Below are 20,705 nucleotides of genomic sequence, written 5' to 3'. Positions count from 1 at the left end.
TAACGGCAAAAGGGGGGATGGTGTTACCGATCAACGATTTTATGCGTTGGATTGTTCCATGAATGCGATACGCAGGAACTGCAATCGAGCACGCATGGCAATTGCCTCTATCCGCATGGCACTTGGCTCCCTTGCACTGCACTCGAAACAAACACACACGGGGAGACGAGGCGTCAAGGGAGGTAGCAGTCTGTTAAATTTGTCACCCAAACGAAGTCCCGTGCAGGAGACATTTGTTGGGTCGCATGAAAACGAAGAGGAACTAGAAAGAATTCGCTTGCACCACGAGATAAGTGACATGCGAACGGAGTTGACCCGCTGGTTGATAGAGATGCGTTGGACCCTGGCCATTCTTCGTCAACATTATGCTGCGTTGGAGAAGCACAAATCGAATGTTAAGCTGGTAATGGAACGGCAGGCAAACACGAAGGTGTATGGAGCCCCGACTGTGAAGGAGGCGAACGTTCTTGAGTCCTTCCTTCAGTCGCAACCAGAGATTTCGCACGTGAGTGAGGATGAGAAGGGGCGGTTATTAGCCTGGGCAAGAGACGAGGGTGATGATCTTCTTCATGCTCTCATTCTCATTTGCCTTGCGCCGCACCAACCGCAGATGAAAACACAACGTGAAATGTTGGAAGAAGCATTTCATCTCTTGCATCGTCATGCGGACAATAGGGGTCAAACTCAGCCGCTTGGCTTGCATACAAAGCAGCAAGGGGAGAGCGCCTATTCCGCCTTTATGATTTCGTGCTACGCCGTGTCTACATGTGGGAAGTTGGGATTTAATCAGATGACGGAGCGTGCAAAGGATGTTTTGTACTCAATTTTTGCGAAAAGTGACAAGGACGACAAAACGCGCGAGGAACCAGACATAGGGATGGAAACCTCAAAAAATAAGACCGCATCTGAATCCAGATATATTTCTGCATCCACGTTTTTACTGCGCACCAATGAGGAGGTATTGGCGGTGTCATCGAAGCTGAAACTTCAGACAATTGTCTCAGCACTCTTGTGGGTATCCACCGTGGAGGCAAGTCGCATTCCGTACCAAAACTTTGAAAGAACTGGTCTCATGTCGTTTATTGGAAAAAGTGTCATGTTGGATGTACCATTTGAACAGAGATATGGACTTAAAAAAGTACAGTTATGGCATATGCGTATTGCTTACCAGCTCCAATTTGCCATGGATCTTGCGGGTCGTGTACAGGATAGTGGTTTAATGCTACAGTGTGCCTTTGAACTTTTTAACTCACTTCTTCCATCCCTTACGGATGAAAACTACTATCCGCTTTTGTTGCTCCCGCTTGCGACGTTGTGTGAGGCGTTGATGCGACAACCCACATCTGTTTGGAGTGATGCCTATGTACAACTATTGGCAGCCCGCACAATTGATGCGCTTCTCAAAACTGTGCGGAAGATGGCCGCAGCGGGTCCTGATGTGGAGTCTGCTGTTCATGACGCATTCGATAGCGCCAAGGGTGGTTTGGCTGTTATGCCCGTTTCCATTCAAGGATGGTATGAGTTGCTTCTCCGTCTCTTTATGCACGTGTGGGGAAATATCTACAATCATCCCAATCCAAGGCAAATTCGCTATCAAGAAAGTGTACGCCGAGGTGCGACGACCGTGCAGAAGGTGTTATGCCCTGATCAAGGCGGCGTGGACGAGAGAATCTCCCCTTCACCGGCTAGAAACAATGTCTCTCGGGCAACGACAAAAAAGGCAAACAGCGTCTCCGGTGGAGTGGCGGCAGCTACAAGACCTACAACGGGCAACTTGACAGCCCCGGCGTTTCCAGGGGGTGCTTACGCCGTACCCGACACGATTCTTGACGATTGTGTCCCAATTGAATTTATGGAGTTGCTGGGGGAGATTCTTTTTACAGTACCAGGAGTGAATGCGTTTCTTACGCACTTGTTTGGCCCAAAGGTAGATGAAATCTCCGATCGTGTGCAATCGGTGTTGATGGCTGAGAATCTCGTGGGTGTTCCCTTGTGGCTACTGAGCGTGGTGAAGGGACTTACCGACAGGACACCGTCTGTCGTCTTTGACTGCCTGCAGCAGGCAGCCGATGACCCGCTTTATGCAAGGACTGCGGTTTATGTCGTGGAGCATCTTCTCCGTCTGGGTGATATCGCGGCTGCGCGTCGTGTGGCAACGGATGCGCTACAGGTCATTCAGAAACTGAAACAGAGTGTAAAGGAGCATCAGCAATCTGTGATGGAGCACATGAACGACTGGTTGGAGAACGAGGGCTACATGTTGGTGACACCCTCACGAATCAAGAGGAAGGCAGTAGAGGAGGAAACATTGTTAAAGGGAAAACGGCAGAAGGGTAGACTCGCCGCAAAGGGAGGAGCAGCGGGAACAACAACGTCAACACCGGAGGAAAAAAAGGCCCATCATTTTGCCGACACCGATGAACGGCAATGGACCCTCTCGGAACAGCAGATGTTACGGCAACTTACGCGGGGTCTCGCGTATTTGCGTCGTCGGCAGGCGTTTCGCTGGCTGCGAGGTCGCATTCTTCAATTTAACGCACCGTATCAGGCGCAGTTGCATTTTTACCTTTCCGTGATCGCCCAAAAGTTGTTGGAGCAGCGGCAGCAACGACCGGCTCAAGAAGGTGATCAGACGGCAACTCCCGTTACGAACGCGCGACCCGGGCAGAAATCGAAGGGGCGGAGTGAAGAAGCGGCTTTAACGCGCGCTGAGGAGCTGAAGGCCGAAGAAAAGGAAGATGAAGAACGTTTTATTCAACACGCGGTACGCTCGGCGGTGCTTTTTAATCGATGTGGTTTTCCTTCCCGTGCCTTTGCAACCGTTTCGCAGGCCATTGACGGCCTACGCATGCTTGTGTGTGAGGAGCCGCCGGATACGACGCTGAGAGACGAAGAGTTATTGTCTCCCAAACAAAACCAACAGGAAGCCTCCGGTGAAGAAGATCTGCCAATGACGCCTAAAACTGCCAGAGTATCCTTTGATTGCGCGGATTTAGGCAAAGAGGGCAGTCACGCGATGGAGATGTTGATCAGCCATGAAAAGTTGATACAATGGGGGCCGCGTATACTTCCACTTGCACGTGCGTTGCTGCGGGTATTCTTCTTGCTGTGGAACGGCTTTGTTGACTACCGCCGCGATGTGGATTTTCTACATCCAGCCGCTGTGAAGGTTGGGCGAAATGTGGAGCTCGAGGAGCAGTTGCATTTTCAGGGACGGGTGCCGTCGCTGCACTCGTACGCAACCGCAGCCGGACAGTATGAAGAGGCCCGTCTGGTGCACCTCGCCAACGTGAAACGCGCACGTCTGATACGGTGGCTTGAGTGGCGCATACGTGAGGTCCAAACTGCGGAGCAGAAGGGACGCAGAGTTGTACACCTGCAGTGGCTGACGGAAATGAGGGCTTTTCTTGCCGATCAGGTCTCGGTGGGAATTTCTTCACTGCGGCCGCACGTTACAGATGTGGAGAAGAGGATCGCCAATATGATGGAGCAAGAAAAGACAGACGGGGGGAAGCAGGCGCTAGCGGTGTCGCCAAAGAAGAAAAAAATGAAAAAGAATCTTCAACCACGGCAGGGTGTGATGCCGGAGCCTATACGAATCGACGGTGCCGATGCCACGGCGCTAATTGCACTGCGGTTTGGCTCGGCGATTCCGGCAGAGAAAATTATTGATCAACTCATGTTCCTCCTACGGTCCACGCAATTTTCGTGTCAGTTTGCTTCCCTTGAGCTTTGCCTGGAAGTGCACAAGTTGACCGGTGGATTCTTTGCGGATGACTTGTTGCCATTTGCATTAAGTATGCGGCGTAATATTGTTATCTCGCAAGAAGATGAACTTATTAAGGAATACGGCATGTTACGTCAAAATGAGCCGTTACAAAAACAACTTGTACGCAATGCCCGTTTGTCGTGGGAGAAATACACAACGACAGAGGCGTATCAGCGTGTCACTCAGCGTCTGTCACGAACGCAGTTGCCATCCAAGCGGAATGTTAGGGAAGGCTCAATAGGGAAGACGTCTTTTGTTGAAACGGAGTCCGCATCGCGGATGAGTCTGGAAATGGCAAGCGGTGTGAAGCTGGTAGGACGCGGGGGGAACTTACGACAGCCGCCGCCGCGTGATGTGATTTTCCGTTTTGGGGCTGCTACGACATACTTGCAGCGGCGACGTCTTTTTGGACCACTTTCGGAGCAGCTTTACGAATTGGGGTGGATTTACCTGCTGCATCGTCAGCGTTTAGAAGCGGAACGGTGTTGGATTGAGGCTGTTGACGCCGCGTTGGAGATACCAGATAGTTTGAAGCGTCCTCCTGAGACGTGGGCACAGCTACAAATTCCAAAGATTGGGCTTCCCCGTTTATTACTGGCCGTCATTTCGATTACATCGCTCGCCATGTATATATACCGTGAGCAGCAAGGGAAAGCTGTGAATTGTTACTTGCTGGCTGCTCGGATTCTTGAGCAGTTTCTTGAACAAGGCACAACGAGTAATTTTCCGCAGTATTTGCGCGATTTTGGGGGGTTTATGCTAGAGGACCTCGTTGTTCTCCCGCGGCTTGGGGATACCATGCCTACCTTGATTCCGCAGTTGGCACATCACATGCTCTTCCTTGCGTGGGAACTGTTGAGATTCAAGTTTTACTTTTATGCGGCAATGGTTGCGTCATTGACCGAGTACTTTGCGCGGATACACATGCGGCATGTTGCCTTCACCGCTGAGGCACGACTTGTGCAGGCGATGGCGGCATCCAAGTTTGGAAGTTACAGGGCCTCCATGAAAATACTGCGAGATGTATGTCAAGGGGTTCGAATTCCACGTGGGGCATTGGATGGCACGGCACTCCGTGTACGGGCATTGATTGAGGGTGTTGAAACGAGCAAAGTTGGAAAAAACACAAAGCGTGGGGATGGAGGGTCGAACTCCCCTAGTCGACATGTGGAGCCTCAGGCAGAGCAGCAGCAGCAACAACAACAACAACAGCAACAATATCAATCCCAGGAGGGTCTGTATAATGATGCTGAGCTTCCATTGACGAGCGACAATGTGGCCTGCATCCAAACCTTTTTGACGCAGTGTCTCGGTGTTGGGGTCGCTAATGCAGTGACCTCGAATCCCATGACATCCACGCCATCTCCGCTATCGAATGCTACTTCTGGAAGTGGTGGAGGCAGCCTACTACAGGAAGCGGTTGCTGCATGCTATGGTCCATTTCTATCGCAGCGTGTGGAACTTGCTATCGCAGACTTTCTGGTGACTCTTGGCTCGAAGGAGTCCGCGTATGTGTGGTGTGTCTTCGCGACGCAACAAACGTCTTTTATGGGCGAACGACGTTCGGCTCGTTCACGGAGCCTTCAACGGATCTCCTTGCATGGTTTCGGTGACTCAGCATGTATTGAGGCGTTAAATGCCGCGGAACAAATACTACAATTGTTGATTGCCCGGCAACAGGAAAAGGGGCATACATCCACGGGGGATACTCCGCGCAGGAAGAGTCCAGTACGAGATAGAATCACCTCACCTGTGCAAGGAGACGTTCAAATAAAACGAGGTCAAGAACTGGAAGAGACGTACGTGCGCCTTACATCCATGCTTCTCCTTGCCAGGATTTATACTGCGCGCGGGGAACCTTCTAAGGCGTTGGCGACTTTACGAGCGCTAGTGACGAACTTCAATGCGCATGTTGAAAGCAATAGCACTGCTCCCACAGCTACCAGCGCCCCGTCGTACCTCTGGACTGTTGCAACACACATCTTTTGGTGTGATGTGTATGAACTTATGGTAGTTAACCATGTGCGGATTCGTGAATACATGGCGGCGCAGCAAGTGATACGTGATGCGCTTGCCTTGTGTGAGCAGTGTGGTGATCCATTTAGTGGCCGGGTTTTTTCTCTCTACAGCTCCGCCATTAACGCCAGAACGGGATCCCTAACAGATGCCATTGAGACGCTGTGTGTTTTGCAGAAGGCATCTCATTCATTAAGTTCCGACAACCGTATTGACATGTTTCACGCCTGGACATCTTTGGCAGCGGGATCCTTGAAGCGTTTGTTACATCACGAAGAAAACGAAAAAAGGGAGACATCCTCTTCTCCTTCTTCTTTTTCGATCTCGTCTGTGGAAATGTTTGAATTTGCCGTGAAAGCACTGCAGGAATATTGCGAGACGTATGGGTTGCTTCTTGGAACTGGGTCTCTTCTAGAGAGAAAACAACTCTCACTTTTTCCGGGGAATTCTTTACCTCGGCGATTCTTTGTGGCGTGGAATGTGGAGGCAGTCTTCCTTCACCGTGCAGTAAACCTGTTGGCGGAAGAATACATGCGTATAGGAAAGCTGGAACTTGCAGAGAGGGTCTTACAGCATGCCATCTCGGCACTTACACCGCGATACGACACCTCCGCCCATCCCACGCCACTGATCGAAAGTCAATTTATACTTGCACGTGTGTTGTGTCTTCTTAAGCCGCATTTGCTAAACGAGCAGCAAAATTCCGTGGATCATGTGAGAGACGCCATATACTCCGAGGAACTCAATGAGGAGGATGTGTTGCTTTTGCTGGATTTACCGCGGCAGCAGCCCGTACGACTTTTGATAGATGTTATAAGGGGAGTGGTGGCGTGTGGCACGCACGATTACAACATTTTGCGCCTGGCGTTATTGAACTTGGCTGCGCTACTGTCACGTGCAGACCGAGCGTTTCACATCATGGCTGCCACATGCGTGATTTTGGCGAAATTTGTGGAAGATATGAGGTTCCATGTATTTAGTGGTATGAGTATCTTCTCCCTGTACGGCGAGGAGGTCATTCATATTGGGACAGAGTTGGTTGTCCCGGAGAATATTACTGCCGTCATTCGATCCACGCAGCGCAGTTTAGGAAACGTCTCGGAAAAGGATATGAATGGCAGCGGTGTGGGTTCTGGAAGGGCCGTGACGCCGGTCTTTTCACAGGAGCCGCGACGTCCCCCTTCTCGTTCCCGTGAGGATAGAGAGGAAGCTGCTCTAAAGAACACCGTCACACTGCCTATCCTTGTCGCTGCATTTGCTTCCCTGCATATGGAGAGATCGTTGCAGTACGTGTTTCCACCGCGGGAGTTATTGGACCTCGAAACGGCTTTGCAACTTATTCGCGCGTACCTTCAATTGCGGACAGCCCCTCTCAGCGGGTATTATCTTTGGTATGACGACGTCACACGAGAGGCACAAATGAAACAACAACAACAACAGCAGCAGCAGCAACAACAACAACAACAACAACAACAACAGCAAGGACAAGGACAGGGGCGTCTTGGAGAGGGTATTCGTGCGCGGTACTCTTCTTTTGCGGGAATGGATGCGACAGGAGGAACAATGTCTCTCCTTCCACCTATTGTCATGGACAGGCCACCGTCTTTGCTTTCAACCACAACCCTCATGAATCTAGGTATACCAAAGGTGAACACAGTGATCTGCCAGTCCTTTATGCGTGATGTGGACAGAAATCTCAGTAGTAACGCCAATGGACCTCTCCCAAGAGGTGGGGAAAGTTACGCGCGTGCTGCAGGAGGCTTTGCATGCACCCCACCAACAAGAGCTACCCATGCGCCGGCAATGATGACATTTGTGCTCTTTGTCTCACCTGTTCACGATCCAAACGCCACACAACATTCTCCGATCAACGAAAAGAACTCGCAGAGTCAAAGTAAAAAATCAAATCGCTCAACAACGAAATCCACCGTGAGCATGATGGAGGCAAAAATTCTTAGTGGCTCCCCACTAATTGCCCACACGTGGAATGGAACACGATGCGTTATGTTTGAGCTACCACTGGAGGAGGTACAAATATTGTTTTCCGAAGCTGTGAAAACACTGCAGTTGATGCAAAATTTATTATCATTCCCAGTCATGACGTCATTGGGAGCAGGGATTGGATCAGGTGGAAGTGGAATTGGAGGAGGAGGAGAAGCGGAAGTTTCTGTGGAAACCGCCTTGTCGCAGCAGCTGAGTGAGGCCTTGGTACTCTTGACGGCAAAAACCGCACCGTCCACCACCAAAAAAGGAGTACGTGCTGGAACGACCGTGGAGTTTCTGCTTAATGGTACGTTGGGTGCTAGCCCTGGCAACAACAGTATAGCTTCCACGAAACAGGGTGAAATAGCTGGCCAGTTGGAAGGGGACATGCATTCTGCCCTTCGCACCGCCACAGCAGATGGCGTGGGTGACGTACCGGCAGTGGATGAGGCAAAATCTAAAATTATTATGGGCTTTATTGAATTGTTTGTACGGTCTGTTGTTTCTGCTACTGTGACAGACGATGAACTGATGGAGCGCTGCATCGAGTCCCTTTTACCCCGCTGCGCCGTGTCTGCGGAGGTGGTATGTTTCCTGAAGTCCATGTTGGCGGGCGACGGCGGGGGTGTCGCACTTTTCCACCCGGGGATTCACGAGTGGTTTGCTCGCATGGCAAAGTTTGTGATGGAGCACACCGAAGTTATGCGTCCGGAAGCACATGCGACGAGAACACGAACGGAAGGAAGATAATAAAAGACAAAGGGACAGAACATAGAGGGTTTTGATTAGAGGAGGAGAAAAAGAAAAAAAGAAGAGTCATACGCGGTTCCCTCTCCCTCCCTCCCTCCCTCTCTCTCTCTCATTTTTTATTTATTTTTTTTTCCTTTGTTGTTGTTCTTTTATTTTGCTTTCTTTTTGAATGGATGATGTAAATAAAACTTGGTATTCATCAATAGAACGGGAAAGGAGGAAGAAGGAAACAAGGAACGCAAAAAGGAGTGAAAATAAAAAGTGAGGTCGATATCTTCTTTTCCAACAGCCCGTCCCCTTCCCTCATTATTATTATTATTATTATTATTATTTGTTTCTTTCTCTTACTGTACACATGTATGTATATATATTTATATGTATATTCATTTACATTTTACTGTCGGCGTACATGCATGCAGTTTAAAGTGAGTAGTCGGCAATGATATGTGCCTGCAGTGGGAGAAGAATCGGAGGATGGGCAGACAGTTCCAACTGAGAGCCACCACTCAAATTGGCATCTTTTCTCTTTTTTTTTTTCGTCTTCTTTATGTTGTGCATGCGCAATTTGACGAAACACACACACACACACACACAGCGAGAAGGAGGGACGCGAATTCCGATAGAAGCTGGAAAAGCAACTAATAATCGTTGTATTGGTCATATAACGTGTATATATATACACACACAAACTGAGTGAGTGAGACGAATAAACACAGTTGAGTCCTCTTGAATAGGGAAACTGAGTTGGTGGGGGCGGGAACGGCGGGGGAGATTTCGGCGCCAAAACGGACAGGCTGAGAACCACAGCCGACGCTGCTGTTTCTACTGCGTTTGTCGCGGTATCCGGTGGATTTGGTCCCCCAAAAAAAAAATAATAATAAACACGACAACAAAGAAGAAACAATGTTGATGTGGACTCACAGATGGCACATGAGGGAACCCGTCACTTTTCTTCTCTGCACCCCGGACGGTCAGCCGGTCGATGCGGCTGCGTACTTGGACGGCATTTGCCGCATGCTTCAAACTGAGGATTGTGTGGACGCCGCGGTGGAGCGGGTGTATCGACCCCTGTTAGTCTACGTGAGTCTTCTGGACGACCCCGACGCTGATCCCACGAATACAGATGACGGTATGGAAGCATTGCCGGATGAATGGTCGTTGCTTCACCTGGCGCTTGTCATGGAGCATGCGGAGGCGGTCAGGGCATTGTTGAATTTTCATCAAAAGCATGCCTTCACTGTGCTGGAAAATGTTTTGAATGAAAACAACAGAATGATCTTGACTAAGATGGCTTCAGATGACACAACTAAGGCTTCCTTTGCAGAAGAGGGATCTTCTTCTAAAGACGCTGGACATCTGCCATGCAAAATCATGGAGTGCCAGGTACGAAAAGAGTTGGGTGGTACTGTTGTCCTCTTTGACCAGGAGGCCAGTGATACGGAAAACTGCCCACAGGTATGCAGCGTTGCCTGTGTGACGACTGCATTGAAACCACTCTTGAAGTGTCTCTTGTATGAACGAAACCATTCGAATGGGAAGGACACGAATGCGGAGGAAGAGGGCCCGGCGTTCGGGTTTGCAACACGCATGGTTCAAGCGCATTGTGACGCTTTGCCGGAATTTTGTGTTCGACTCCCAAGCCTAATAGTGGAATGTGATACTTTGTATGAAGTGTGTCATGGAGATCTTGTCACGCTTTGTGACATTCTGGAAATCTGCCGTGGTCTGTTGTTACCGGTTGTTCATGGAAAACGCATGGAAATCGTTGGAAGCAGTTCACGTGGAGGCGGGAAAAATGCCACAAGCAGGGAGGTATCCCATGTTGTGGGTTTACCCCGTGGCTTTCATCCACAACAGGCAACATTGCCCCCATTCATGTTATCATGTAAACCGCAGGAGCACCAACAACTTGCCTTTCTTGTCACGTGGACGAATTATCGACAGAAGGCGTATTTGGAAAGTAAACCACCGGGATCCGCACGGAAGGATCATGAGGCGAACGTTCTCAGTGACTTTCAAATGACGCTGTGGAATCTTAAAAAAAGTGGGCAAATGATCTCTCCAAACCACTTATGGAGTGGAATTCTTTTTGTCTTGTCTCGCCTCTTCTCAGGCAACTGTTCACTTGAACGATTTCTGGACATCATTGAGCAAGATGACTTTGTCTCATGTTCCGATGGAATGCCAGTCACATTTATTGCCGCCATCGTTGCTGGTGCCGCAGTAGCGGCGTTCCTTACAAACTCAATTTATGTGCAACTGTTAAGCAAGAAGGTGGAGGTGTTGTTGGTGGATGTCCCTGGTGAGTTTTCACCCCTGCGGGCGTACCTTCTTTCCCAACCGGCAACCCACGCGGAGCGCTTTGAAGAATTGTGGTTGGCCGAAACCCCCTTCTCACCCGCCAAAAAATTTGAGTCCCGGGTAGAAATGTTCTACTGGGCCTTGGTGGAAATGGTGTTGCTCAGCGCGGAGAAAAGGTGGGGAACAGCAGGTGCGTTTGTTGGAAGTGACAAAACCAAGAAGACACAACATTTTCTGCAAGACTGGCTTAGCATGTGCCAAAAGTTTTTTTTCAGTTTGAGAGACCGGCCACTAACATGTCCGCAACGACGCGCCATGTTACGTTCATGCGCCGAAGGAGAAGTGTCAGCAGGGGCGACCCCAACCGAAATCGAAAATGCGACAGAGGACGATGAGAGTCCCGCCCTGCAACGTGTATGTGAGCAGATGCGGCTTCGACTCCAGCGAGGCGCCACGTCGTTACAAGCCATCTACACATCTCTATACCCAGAGGAGGCGGGAGAAGGAAAGACTACAGGTGTTGGCGGCGGTGTTTGTGAGGAAGAGATGGAGGAAGACGGTACGGGAGGAAAGATGGCCCAAAACAGCATCCGGGATGACTTTGAGGCTGCCCAGGTTCTCTTTTCCACCACGGCGAAACACGTCAGTGACACCACCAAACTGAAGTTCTATGGCCTCTACAAGCAAGCAACCATCGGTGACGTTAATGTGCCCAAACCGTGGATGATGGACCTTGTTGGCCGGGCCAAGTGGGAGGCATGGAACGAACTTAAAGGAATGAATTCTGACGAAGCCATGCGCCGTTACATTGGGGAACTGCGCACTTTACACACATCAAGCACCGGCACTAACCCATAAACCGGTATGCAAGGACATTTTTAACATTACCACATACCAACCAAAAATAAAATACGGAAATGGAAAAAAAAAAAAAGCGACTAATCAAAAGGAATTTATCAACTAACAAGAGCAGAACAAGAAGTAAATGAAAACACCCTGTCACTGCCCGCCCGCCGCCACCACTACCGCCTGAAAAATAACAAAGAAAATGACAAAAAGTATAACTCCCTTTATTAAAACCCTGCTTGTGGTTACGGACAGTCAGTCTCTTCTAGCGGCCCTCAACAAGGGCCCGCTCAGTCAGACAGACCGGACGGAGGATCAGATCTGGCAGCGTCTCCTAACACTGGCGTGTGCTGGCTGGTCCGTGCACCTGCAGTTTTGTTACGGACATTGCGGAGTACATGCTAACGAGCTTGCAGATAAGTATGTGACGCAGACTATGGAAAGTGGACAATACACGGAGCAAGGAATCGCACCTTTATGGCATACGGATCTGCTGACATGTTTTACTACCCAGCTCACCAACAAGTGGCGTAGTACCATTCGTCAAGACACTCATCGCTACTTGCTTTGCGGCACAAGGCCATCAGATCTCAGCGGTAAGGACCTGATCACTCAGGAAGTTCTACACCGTCAGGAACTGGTTCACCTCGCAAGGGCAAGGTGCGGGGAATCTGAGCTCTGGGGCCGACTATACTGGGCCGTGAGAGATTGCACGAACCAATGCCGATTCTGCAACATCTCACCGGAACAGTCTGCATATATGCGCTCTAACAACGATCCGACTGCACCGGGGACGGACACTGTTCCCCCGTCGGCGAGGGAGGAAGACGTCTCTCCAGTAAGGAGACGGACCCTCACACGCCGTCGGAAGGAGAAATGTCCGCACTGTGATTCTATATTGACGGGATTCTCGAAACTCGTCAGTCACTGTCGGTCATTTCATCCGGAACATCCTCCACCGCTTCCCGAGCTCAAATGTGATTTCTGTGATATGGTTTTCCCCACACGGAGAAGCACCGCACAGCACAGAAGTCGCTGCGCACACAACCCAGACGCCACACGGCATCGAAACAGCAGTGCCAGGAGGCGATCTCTGCTGCCGCAGGATCAGCCAGCTTCCACAAGCACGCCAATTGGCCCGCAGGAAACCTTGCACCATCTGCTTCTAGAATGTCCAGGCACCTTGGCTGTGCGCCAACGGCTGGGCATTAAACAGGACCTTGGCACCGAAAGCTTCTCCCAATGGCAGCTGCCTCATAGCAGGAAACCTTTGTCGCTGCTCGACCATCTCTTTGGCACTCAGATGGCATTGTATAGCTAGACTTTTAGGTAAAAGTAGAAAAAAAAATAACGTTTTATTATCGGCTGGATAAATACACACATTTGTACCACCAACATATTTGTATAAAGAGTTCTCATCACATCAAACAACCAAACAAACAAACACATACATACATACATAAATACGTACATATACACACAACCATTTACTCTGCGGGGGGAAGAATATATATATATATATATATACGTTGTGATACAAACGAGCTATCCTACTTCTACTGCCACACTTATATGCCCACACATAAATAGCAAGATACACAAATATCAAGCTGCAAAACTGTCGCGCTTAAAACATGACTTTTTTCTTTTTTTGTTTTTTTCTTTCTTTCTTTCTTCATGTGCTTTACCTGACACTCACACTCACACGTGTAGACTGAAGTTTTTGCGCTAAACAAGCCATAAAATTACATACATACATATATAAATATATATATATATTTACAAAAATGTCTGGGGAAAAGCACCCGCGTGAATTTCAATCGCAAGAGCAGGAAGAACCGCTTTTGCGCGAGAATCCTGACCGTTACGTGATCTTTCCGATCAAGTATCATGATATCTGGAAGAAGTACAAGGAAGCCGAGAGCAGCATCTGGACGGTGGAGGAAATCGATTTGAGCAGTGACTTGGCGGACTGGGAGAAGATGAACGAAGGGGAGAAGTTCTTTATCAAGCACGTGCTAGCGTTCTTTGCCGCAAGTGATGGAATTGTGCTGGAGAACCTGGCTCAGCGGTTCATGACGGAAGTACAGGTACCGGAGGTGCGCTGCTTCTACGGGTTCCAGATTGCCATTGAGAACGTTCATTCGGAAACATACTCGGTGCTGTTGGATACGTACATCACAGATACGGAGGAGAAGGACCGCATGTTGCACGCCATTTCGACAATTCCGTGCATCCAGAAAAAGGCCAACTGGGCGATTCGGTGGATCCGCAGCAGCAGTTCGTTTGCAGAACGCCTTGTTGCCTTTGCGGCGGTGGAAGGTATTTTCTTTTCCGGCTCCTTCTGTGCGCTGTTCTGGCTAAAGAAGCGTGGTCTGATGCCCGGGCTGACGTTCAGTAATGAACTCATCTCGCGTGATGAAGGCTTGCACACGGACTTTGCGTGCCTGTTGTACGAAAACTACATTGTGAACAAGCTACCAACGGAGCGTATTCGCGAGATTATTTGCAGTGCGGTGGACATTGAGCGTGAGTTCATCTGTGACTCCATCCCTGTGCGGCTGCTGGGGATGAACGCAGATTTGATGTCGACGTACATCGAGTTTGTGGCGGATCGGCTGCTGGTGGCACTTGGCAACGAGCGTCACTACAACTCAAAGAACCCATTCGACTTTATGGAAATGATTTCACTGCAGGGAAAGACAAACTTCTTTGAGAAGAAGGTCGGTGAGTACCAAAAGGCGGGTGTAATGAGTTCGGAGGGGACTACAAAGGTTTTCTCTCTCGACGCGGAATTTTAGTGGCAAGAGCCACACAGTAATACATAATAGCAAACATACAAGAAGCTAATAGAGTAAAATGGAGGTATATTCGTTTATTTCCATTGTTTTTATTATTATTATTATTATTATTATTATTATTATTGGTGTATTTGGAAACGGTGGACAATATCTCCTCATAAATAAAAAAAAAAAAAGAGGAAGAAATATATATATATATATATATATATATTTGGTGTTGGATTCTCTGGGGGAATATGCTTTTTTGATAGAAATGATTTTATTTTATTATTATTATTATTATTATTATTGAGAAGGGGGAGCCTTTTAGTTTTTTGTTTTGTTTTGTTTTGTTTTGTTTTTTGTTTTGTTTTGTTTTGTGTGTGTCTATGTGTTAGTTGTTGTTGTTTTTTTTTTTTTTCTTTTTTAAGTGAAATTCAAATTCTTTTTAAAAAAAAAAAAATTTTTGTTTTTATTATTTTTAAACATGTTTTTATTCAATTAAACGGTTTTTTTTTTTGTTTTGTTTTTTTTTTGTTTGTTTGTTTGTTCATGTTATTGTTGTTGTTTTATCAACGCATCCATTTGTGGTGGATATGCGTGGGTGTATCTTTTTTCCCAGATTACAATGATGAGTGGTATGACTCTTATTTTTCTTGCTTATTTGAATGTATGCATGTTTGTTGTTACATACTTTTCTCCTGCTTTTTTTTTTTTTTTCCTTCTCTTCTCTTCTCTTCTCTTCTTTTCTTCTTTTCTTTTACTGGATGGCGCTGGCGACACCGTGTCTGTCGGTGTACATAAACTCATGTACACGCACACACACACATGTCTCTATATATTATATATATATATATATGGATGTGTGTGCTTCTCTTGTTGGAACAAGGGTGAGTAGGGGTTATTATTGATATTGTGGGGTGGTGTTTTATTTTACTTTATTATTATTATTATTATTATTATTATTGGCGTGTGTGTGCGTATTTACTGGCGCACAGCTATTAATTTGCGTGGTTCTTTACAGTTTTTTTTTGTTGTTGTTGTTGTTGTTTTTCTGGAGTGTTTTGTTGTGCGCCTCCCATAGTCGGTCATGGTGTTCGGGAGAGTTCTTCAGCCGATGGAACCGGCGAGCTGGGACACGCGGCAGGTTATGGCATATGCCGCATTGCACCAATTGGCAGGTATTACGGAGGTAAGGGAGGTAAATAGGCCACTCCGGGAAAAGTGGGAGTTGCTGGTACGGACAGATCTAAACGAATTTTACGCCACGAATGACTTCTCACAACATCCGGTGGGACGAAATGATCTTCTTGACACGTCGTCGTCGGAGCTTCTGGTGCGTCGCACTCACTCTGACTGCGCCGCGGTATTTCGTGAAAATCCGGAGAAGCTGCAAGCTGTCGTGGAAGCCGGCCTGGCAAGGCTCAACAAAGACACTTTACATGAATGCTACTTGGCAGGTAAGCTGCCAGCGCTGGAGTGGTGGTTGGTGATGACGCTAGACGATGAGGCGCGTCGGGGATTGGAGAATCAAGGTGCACCCCGCGTCTGTGGACGGGCGCTGACGAAGCACGAGGCCATCGCCCATTGTCTGGAATGTGCAGTGGACTCAATGTGTGTGTTCTGTGCGGATTGCTTTCAGAACTCACCTTGTAGAAATCACAAGCACACCGTACGGTATGGCGGGGGTGGCGGGATCTGTGACTGTGGTGATCCCATGGCATGGAATTCAGCCTCCTTTTGTTCAAAGCACAGGGGCTTCCAGAAGAATGATGACCCCACCGCGAGTTTGCCTCCCGTGCAAAAAAGATGGCTTGAGGTGTTAACACGGGGGTTATCACTTTATCAGGTGACAATTATGCAGTTTTTCACACTACATGTAAAGGACTCTATTGAATCAAAAGATAGGGATTTGACGATGCGATGGTTTGATAGAACATTACGGCGAACGGTGGCCCTTTCGTTGTACCTGGCAAACGCGGGGGAGGGTTCACGACGTTTGATGTGCCTTTCTTTGATGGGGGAGACATTATTAAAGCGTCCAATAGTATTTAACGTGGATGGTGAAGAAAAGGAAGTTTATGTACGTTACTCTTGTGCGGAAGAAATTTTTCTTCAGAATATGACGCTTGTGGATTTGAAGGGGTTTATCATCTGGGAGAACTCCCTTCTGTATTTGCTTGATGGATGCATCAGTGATCCACTACTGCGTGTCCCGGTTGCGGAATTACTGCTAAAATACGGTGAACGACTCTCCGTGATGCAGCATCGACATGTGAAGGATCTCTCCGTTCAAGTGCTCTCCGTGAAGGAAGTTGTGGACGATCTTCTACAAAAGACACCAAATCCGCAATGGGAATGTGTTATTGGTCGCGAAACGATTCTCCACCGACTTCTCTCGACACTTTTGTACGTTTGTTGTTATGTTCACAAGGACCGTGAACTCCTCCCAGAACTCACACAAGTTGCCTTTTGTGCGTGTCACTGGTTTGAAAACGTTTTATCTGCGTCAGAGAACGTCAAGGTGATGGTTGTTTCACGACAGTTGTTCCGTGCCTGGTGCAAGGCACTGTGTCTGATTGGAACAAGTAGTAAAATTTGTCGAGAGACACGAACCTCAAGTTTGGAGAATGATAATGTGGATAAGGACTATGCAATGATGATGGAAGCGGAGCTACGGCATTCATTTAACCTTGTAGCTCATATGGTGTTTATCGTTGGGACCGCGTTGTTGTCAGGTAGCGAGCCCATTCTGGCATCGCAGCAGAAATTGTTGCAGTCTTTGCCACCTGTGTGGGATAAGGTGCCCGATGTATCGATTGGGTATTCTTATCACCGACAGGTGCTTGATACACTCAACTTGCAGCATGCGTCATCTCTGTTTTTCTCTGAAAACAACACGGATATGGAGGGAGGACCATGTCGGGTATATATGCGAGAAATGTTGATGGAATGTTTGGAGTTTATTAATGCGGCACTTGCGGAAAAGCGAAATGCCTTTAAACCAGTCAATTATGTTCTTTCCGGGCAGGATGCGGAACACATGTTACCGCGTTACGATCTACTAGACGAAAAGTCACCCAATCCGACTTCCTTTGTCATACCACACATGCGTTTCTTTGCCATGCTTGTGAAGGTGTGGACACGATTGCTGCGACAACAGAATCTCATAAAGAAGGATTCACCTGTGGAAGATGACGCCTGTACAAATTCCGGTGATCACAGCCGTGGCGTGGAGTCTTTCTACTCTCTTGTATCAGAGGTTTTTGCGTCGACGCAGGCAAAGACCGATTACTGGATGGATGAATGTCTCATGCCATATGTTTTGCTGGGACAAATTGAGCGGGGACTTTGGCGACGTGATGAATGCGATGTGACGTTGCGTTCGCTGTATTATTTGAATAACACCACACCGGAGATGGATTATGACATTTACTTGCTGTATGTCCTTATGCTAATCACACCATCCGAGGCGTTTGCCACGCAGTTGCTGCAGCGGCATGCCGTGACGAAGGCAAATGAACCCCGTGGTTCCTGGTATCCATTGTTCCTACGGCTTATCCTCACTCTCTGCCTCACGGAGTGGGCTGCCGTCATCCATGACGAACATGATTTGAGGCGGGTATTGCAGCGAGAGGCGGTGCATGGCATGGTGGTGTCCAATGATTTTTCCTTTCACATTATGGAGATAATTGCGGGTCGATTCAAGTATCTCATACCCGGCCTGGATCCCAGTACTCTACTTCCATCTATTCTAGGGGAGGTCGCCGTAACTGAGCAGCGTCATCGCACACAAGTATTTGCTTTGAAGGATGCGGCGACATGGCGATCCAATGTGAACCTCTATCATCCGCTTGTTAGGGATCAGGCTTTGCAGGACTTGCAGGATTTGTATGAGCGGCTTGTGCGACGGGAACAAATGGCGCGAGAGAGAGAAACGACGGGGGCCACAACAAAAGCAACAACAACATCATCATCTTCGGCGTCGAGAGTGGTGTTTCCGCTGCCAAAGCTACCATGGCTAGAGGAGCAGCCAGGCACACCACAGGGAAATAATACGATGGGTTCCGAGAACATGGTGCATCACAAAGTATGTCTCCTATTACAAACATCTGCGGTGCTCTCTGTAGCCATTGCTGCGGTGCACATGTACCTTTCCTTTGTGATGGAGAAAAAAGAGAAGTCATCGAATGTATCCATGTCAGAACGATCGTTACTTCACGCGATATCTGTCCTATACATCGCTATGCAGGCATGCCACGTTATCAGCTCCTCTGCCAGCAGTTTTTCATCATCTTTCACCCAAGGCCCTATGCGTGGGGTTGATTGGGATATGGTGAAAACGTTTCAACAACAATTTATGCCGCCGTCTGGTTACACATGGGAAGATCTTAAGCAATTACTTCTCGTTGAGGGGATCATGGATGCCACGACGCTGAAGGAAAAACTTGAGATTCCTTTGGTACCGAATACAAAGCGTGATTTCCTCTTACGTAAAACCTCAAAGGGTGTAACAACCATATCGGCACTTCATCAAATCTACGCCCAATACCGTGAATCGGAGAAAGACATGTACGGTATTGCTGCAATGACAGGGTATATCTTACATGGTGTGGAGGCATTATCTTCATTGCCACATGCAAACGAAGAAGAGGCCGAACAGAAGACGCGAAGTGAAATAAATGAACAACGGCGTCTTCGGCTTAAAGAAAGGCAGGCGATGCTTTTAAGACGTGTCAAGGCGAATGATGCAAAAAGTGCTGCCACTATCGTTGCATCCCTGGACGATAATGTCAAAATGGATGGGGATTCCGTGCGGGACGCAAGAGGGATTGCGGTTTCCTCCAAATCGGTCATGGCCACATTGCTTCTACGACTTGCAGAAGTTGAGTGCTGCATGTGTCGTGATCCCTCAAATGAGCCATTGATGCTGTTTGCGAGTACCTTTACCTCAGACACCCTCTATCGTCTACGTTTTGACGAATCCGAACGAGAAGCACCGATGGCGTATAAAGTGAATGGGCAAATTCATCTCTGTGGACATGCGGCACATAGGAAATGTGTGGCAAAAATGATTGGGCGAATTGGTCTGATTCTGGAAAGAGTTTTTCGAGCCAGTATACCCTCAATTTTTGGCCCAAAGGATTTTAATTGTCCCATCTGTGTCATGGTCTGTACGACGCTTTGTCCGTTACCCACACTAGCATTTAGTGCTGGAGAACGATTGTCATCGGTATCATCATCATCGTCAGCATCACTGTTTGAAGACGTGCGCAGCGACACATTGAAGGCGGCCGAAGATGTGTCTGAGCTGCATCAAGAAATAGCGCGTGCAACCGTTGGTGCCCCATCAGCGCGTTTATCAGGTGAAGATGCCCTGGTGAAGCCGAGTGAGCTGCAACTGAATGACCCAGAAGTATGGGTTTTGGCGGAGACCATTCGTACCATTCGGAATCAAATGTGTGTTACGCTGGAATGGGTGAAGGCGGGTGGAGAGGTGCGGTACAATGAATTGTTGACATTGCTTTCGGTTCTTGTGTCAATCGATGTGAGTCTCCTTGCATCTCATGCCGCAAAGCTTAAAAAGGAGTTTTATCGCAAGGGTGATGAGTTATGCCTACTTCTGGTAAATCTTTTACATTTTCCAGAAAGGGCGGCAGCATCATTTGCGCTATATACCAGGCTACTTATCCTTTCAAGTGATCATGGTATAATTATTCAATCAGCATCTGAAAAGGAAGAAGAAGGAGGAAACATGGACGCCTATAATAAACTTCTTGTTGCCATATGGAGAGAACTTGGTTGCCTTACACTTCTTAAAGTTCTAATCCTAGATACCTCTCCCTCAGAAGTGGTGCGATGCGAAGATGACCGCGTGACTTTGCTTCCTTTGAATTCGGAGGCTCTTATCACATTGGCGGGTCGGCAGCGTGCCGTGCTCACAATGCTGTGTTACCTGCTGGAAGTTCCATTCCAGGTGGAGCCAGGGAGGGATGTAGGCACCGCACTATCATCGCTTGTCCAGAGTGTGACGGCTGTCAATGGAAGGGAAGAGCCAACAGCATGGCTGAGTGGGATTCCTCCAGCAGAACTCATGCAATGTAAACCGCTGCTGGTGCCGTATGATGGCCCGATGTCGTGGAGAAAATTTATTGTGTGCCGAGTGTTTCATTTGTCTAACACGTTTGGGGATTTGCTTCTTAAAATGAGTTCCTCGGAGCCGTGTAGCGTGTGTGGGGATAATGAGGCCCAACGTGTGT

At 48.2% G+C, this 20,705-nt stretch overlaps 4 protein-coding genes across 4 annotated transcripts, besides 23 other annotated features; all 4 read left to right on the top strand.

The window, feature by feature from the left end:
• Positions 1-8,518, top strand: Tc00.1047053506621.70 (hypothetical protein, conserved; the record flags this gene model as incomplete). The annotated part of the gene is made up of 1 exon (XM_805012.1): positions 1-8,518. A coding segment is annotated over one exon (8,518 nt), but the record flags the coding sequence as incomplete, so codon positions are not given.
• Positions 1-20,705: a sequence feature (heterozygous, non-Esmeraldo-like haplotype).
• Positions 4,955-4,987: a microsatellite.
• Positions 7,209-7,267: a microsatellite.
• Positions 8,596-8,627: a microsatellite.
• Positions 8,631-8,685: a sequence feature (A-rich).
• Positions 8,824-8,850: a microsatellite.
• Positions 8,867-8,911: a microsatellite.
• Positions 9,092-9,112: a microsatellite.
• Tc00.1047053506621.60 (acyl-CoA binding protein, putative) lies at positions 9,422-11,677 on the top strand (the record flags this gene model as incomplete). The annotated part of the gene is made up of 1 exon (XM_805011.1): positions 9,422-11,677. One exon carries the CDS (start codon positions 9,422-9,424, stop codon positions 11,675-11,677), a length of 2,256 nt encoding a protein of 751 aa, XP_810104.1.
• Positions 11,895-13,013: a mobile genetic element.
• Positions 13,111-13,145: a microsatellite.
• Positions 13,172-13,192: a microsatellite.
• Positions 13,305-13,341: a microsatellite.
• Positions 13,412-13,444: a microsatellite.
• On the top strand, positions 13,453-14,466 carry Tc00.1047053506621.30 (ribonucleoside-diphosphate reductase small chain, putative; the record flags this gene model as incomplete). Its single annotated transcript, XM_805010.1, has 1 exon — positions 13,453-14,466. One exon carries the CDS (start codon positions 13,453-13,455, stop codon positions 14,464-14,466), a length of 1,014 nt encoding a protein of 337 aa, XP_810103.1.
• Positions 14,549-14,590: a microsatellite.
• Positions 14,652-14,677: a microsatellite.
• Positions 14,726-14,756: a microsatellite.
• Positions 14,779-14,826: a microsatellite.
• Positions 14,853-14,931: a sequence feature (AT_rich).
• Positions 14,954-15,016: a sequence feature (A-rich).
• Positions 15,139-15,207: a sequence feature (A-rich).
• Positions 15,241-15,314: a microsatellite.
• Positions 15,384-15,412: a microsatellite.
• Positions 15,477-15,496: a microsatellite.
• On the top strand, positions 15,536-20,705 carry Tc00.1047053506621.14 (ubiquitin ligase, putative; the record flags this gene model as incomplete). The annotated part of the gene is made up of 1 exon (XM_805013.1): positions 15,536-20,705. A coding segment is annotated over one exon (5,170 nt), but the record flags the coding sequence as incomplete, so codon positions are not given.

Source organism: Trypanosoma cruzi, genomic scaffold, assembly GCF_000209065.1.
Source record: "Trypanosoma cruzi strain CL Brener 1047053516673 genomic scaffold, whole genome shotgun sequence".
NCBI lineage: Eukaryota > Euglenozoa > Kinetoplastea > Trypanosomatida > Trypanosomatidae > Trypanosoma > Trypanosoma cruzi.
This window is presented reverse-complemented; position numbering and strand designations above follow the sequence as displayed.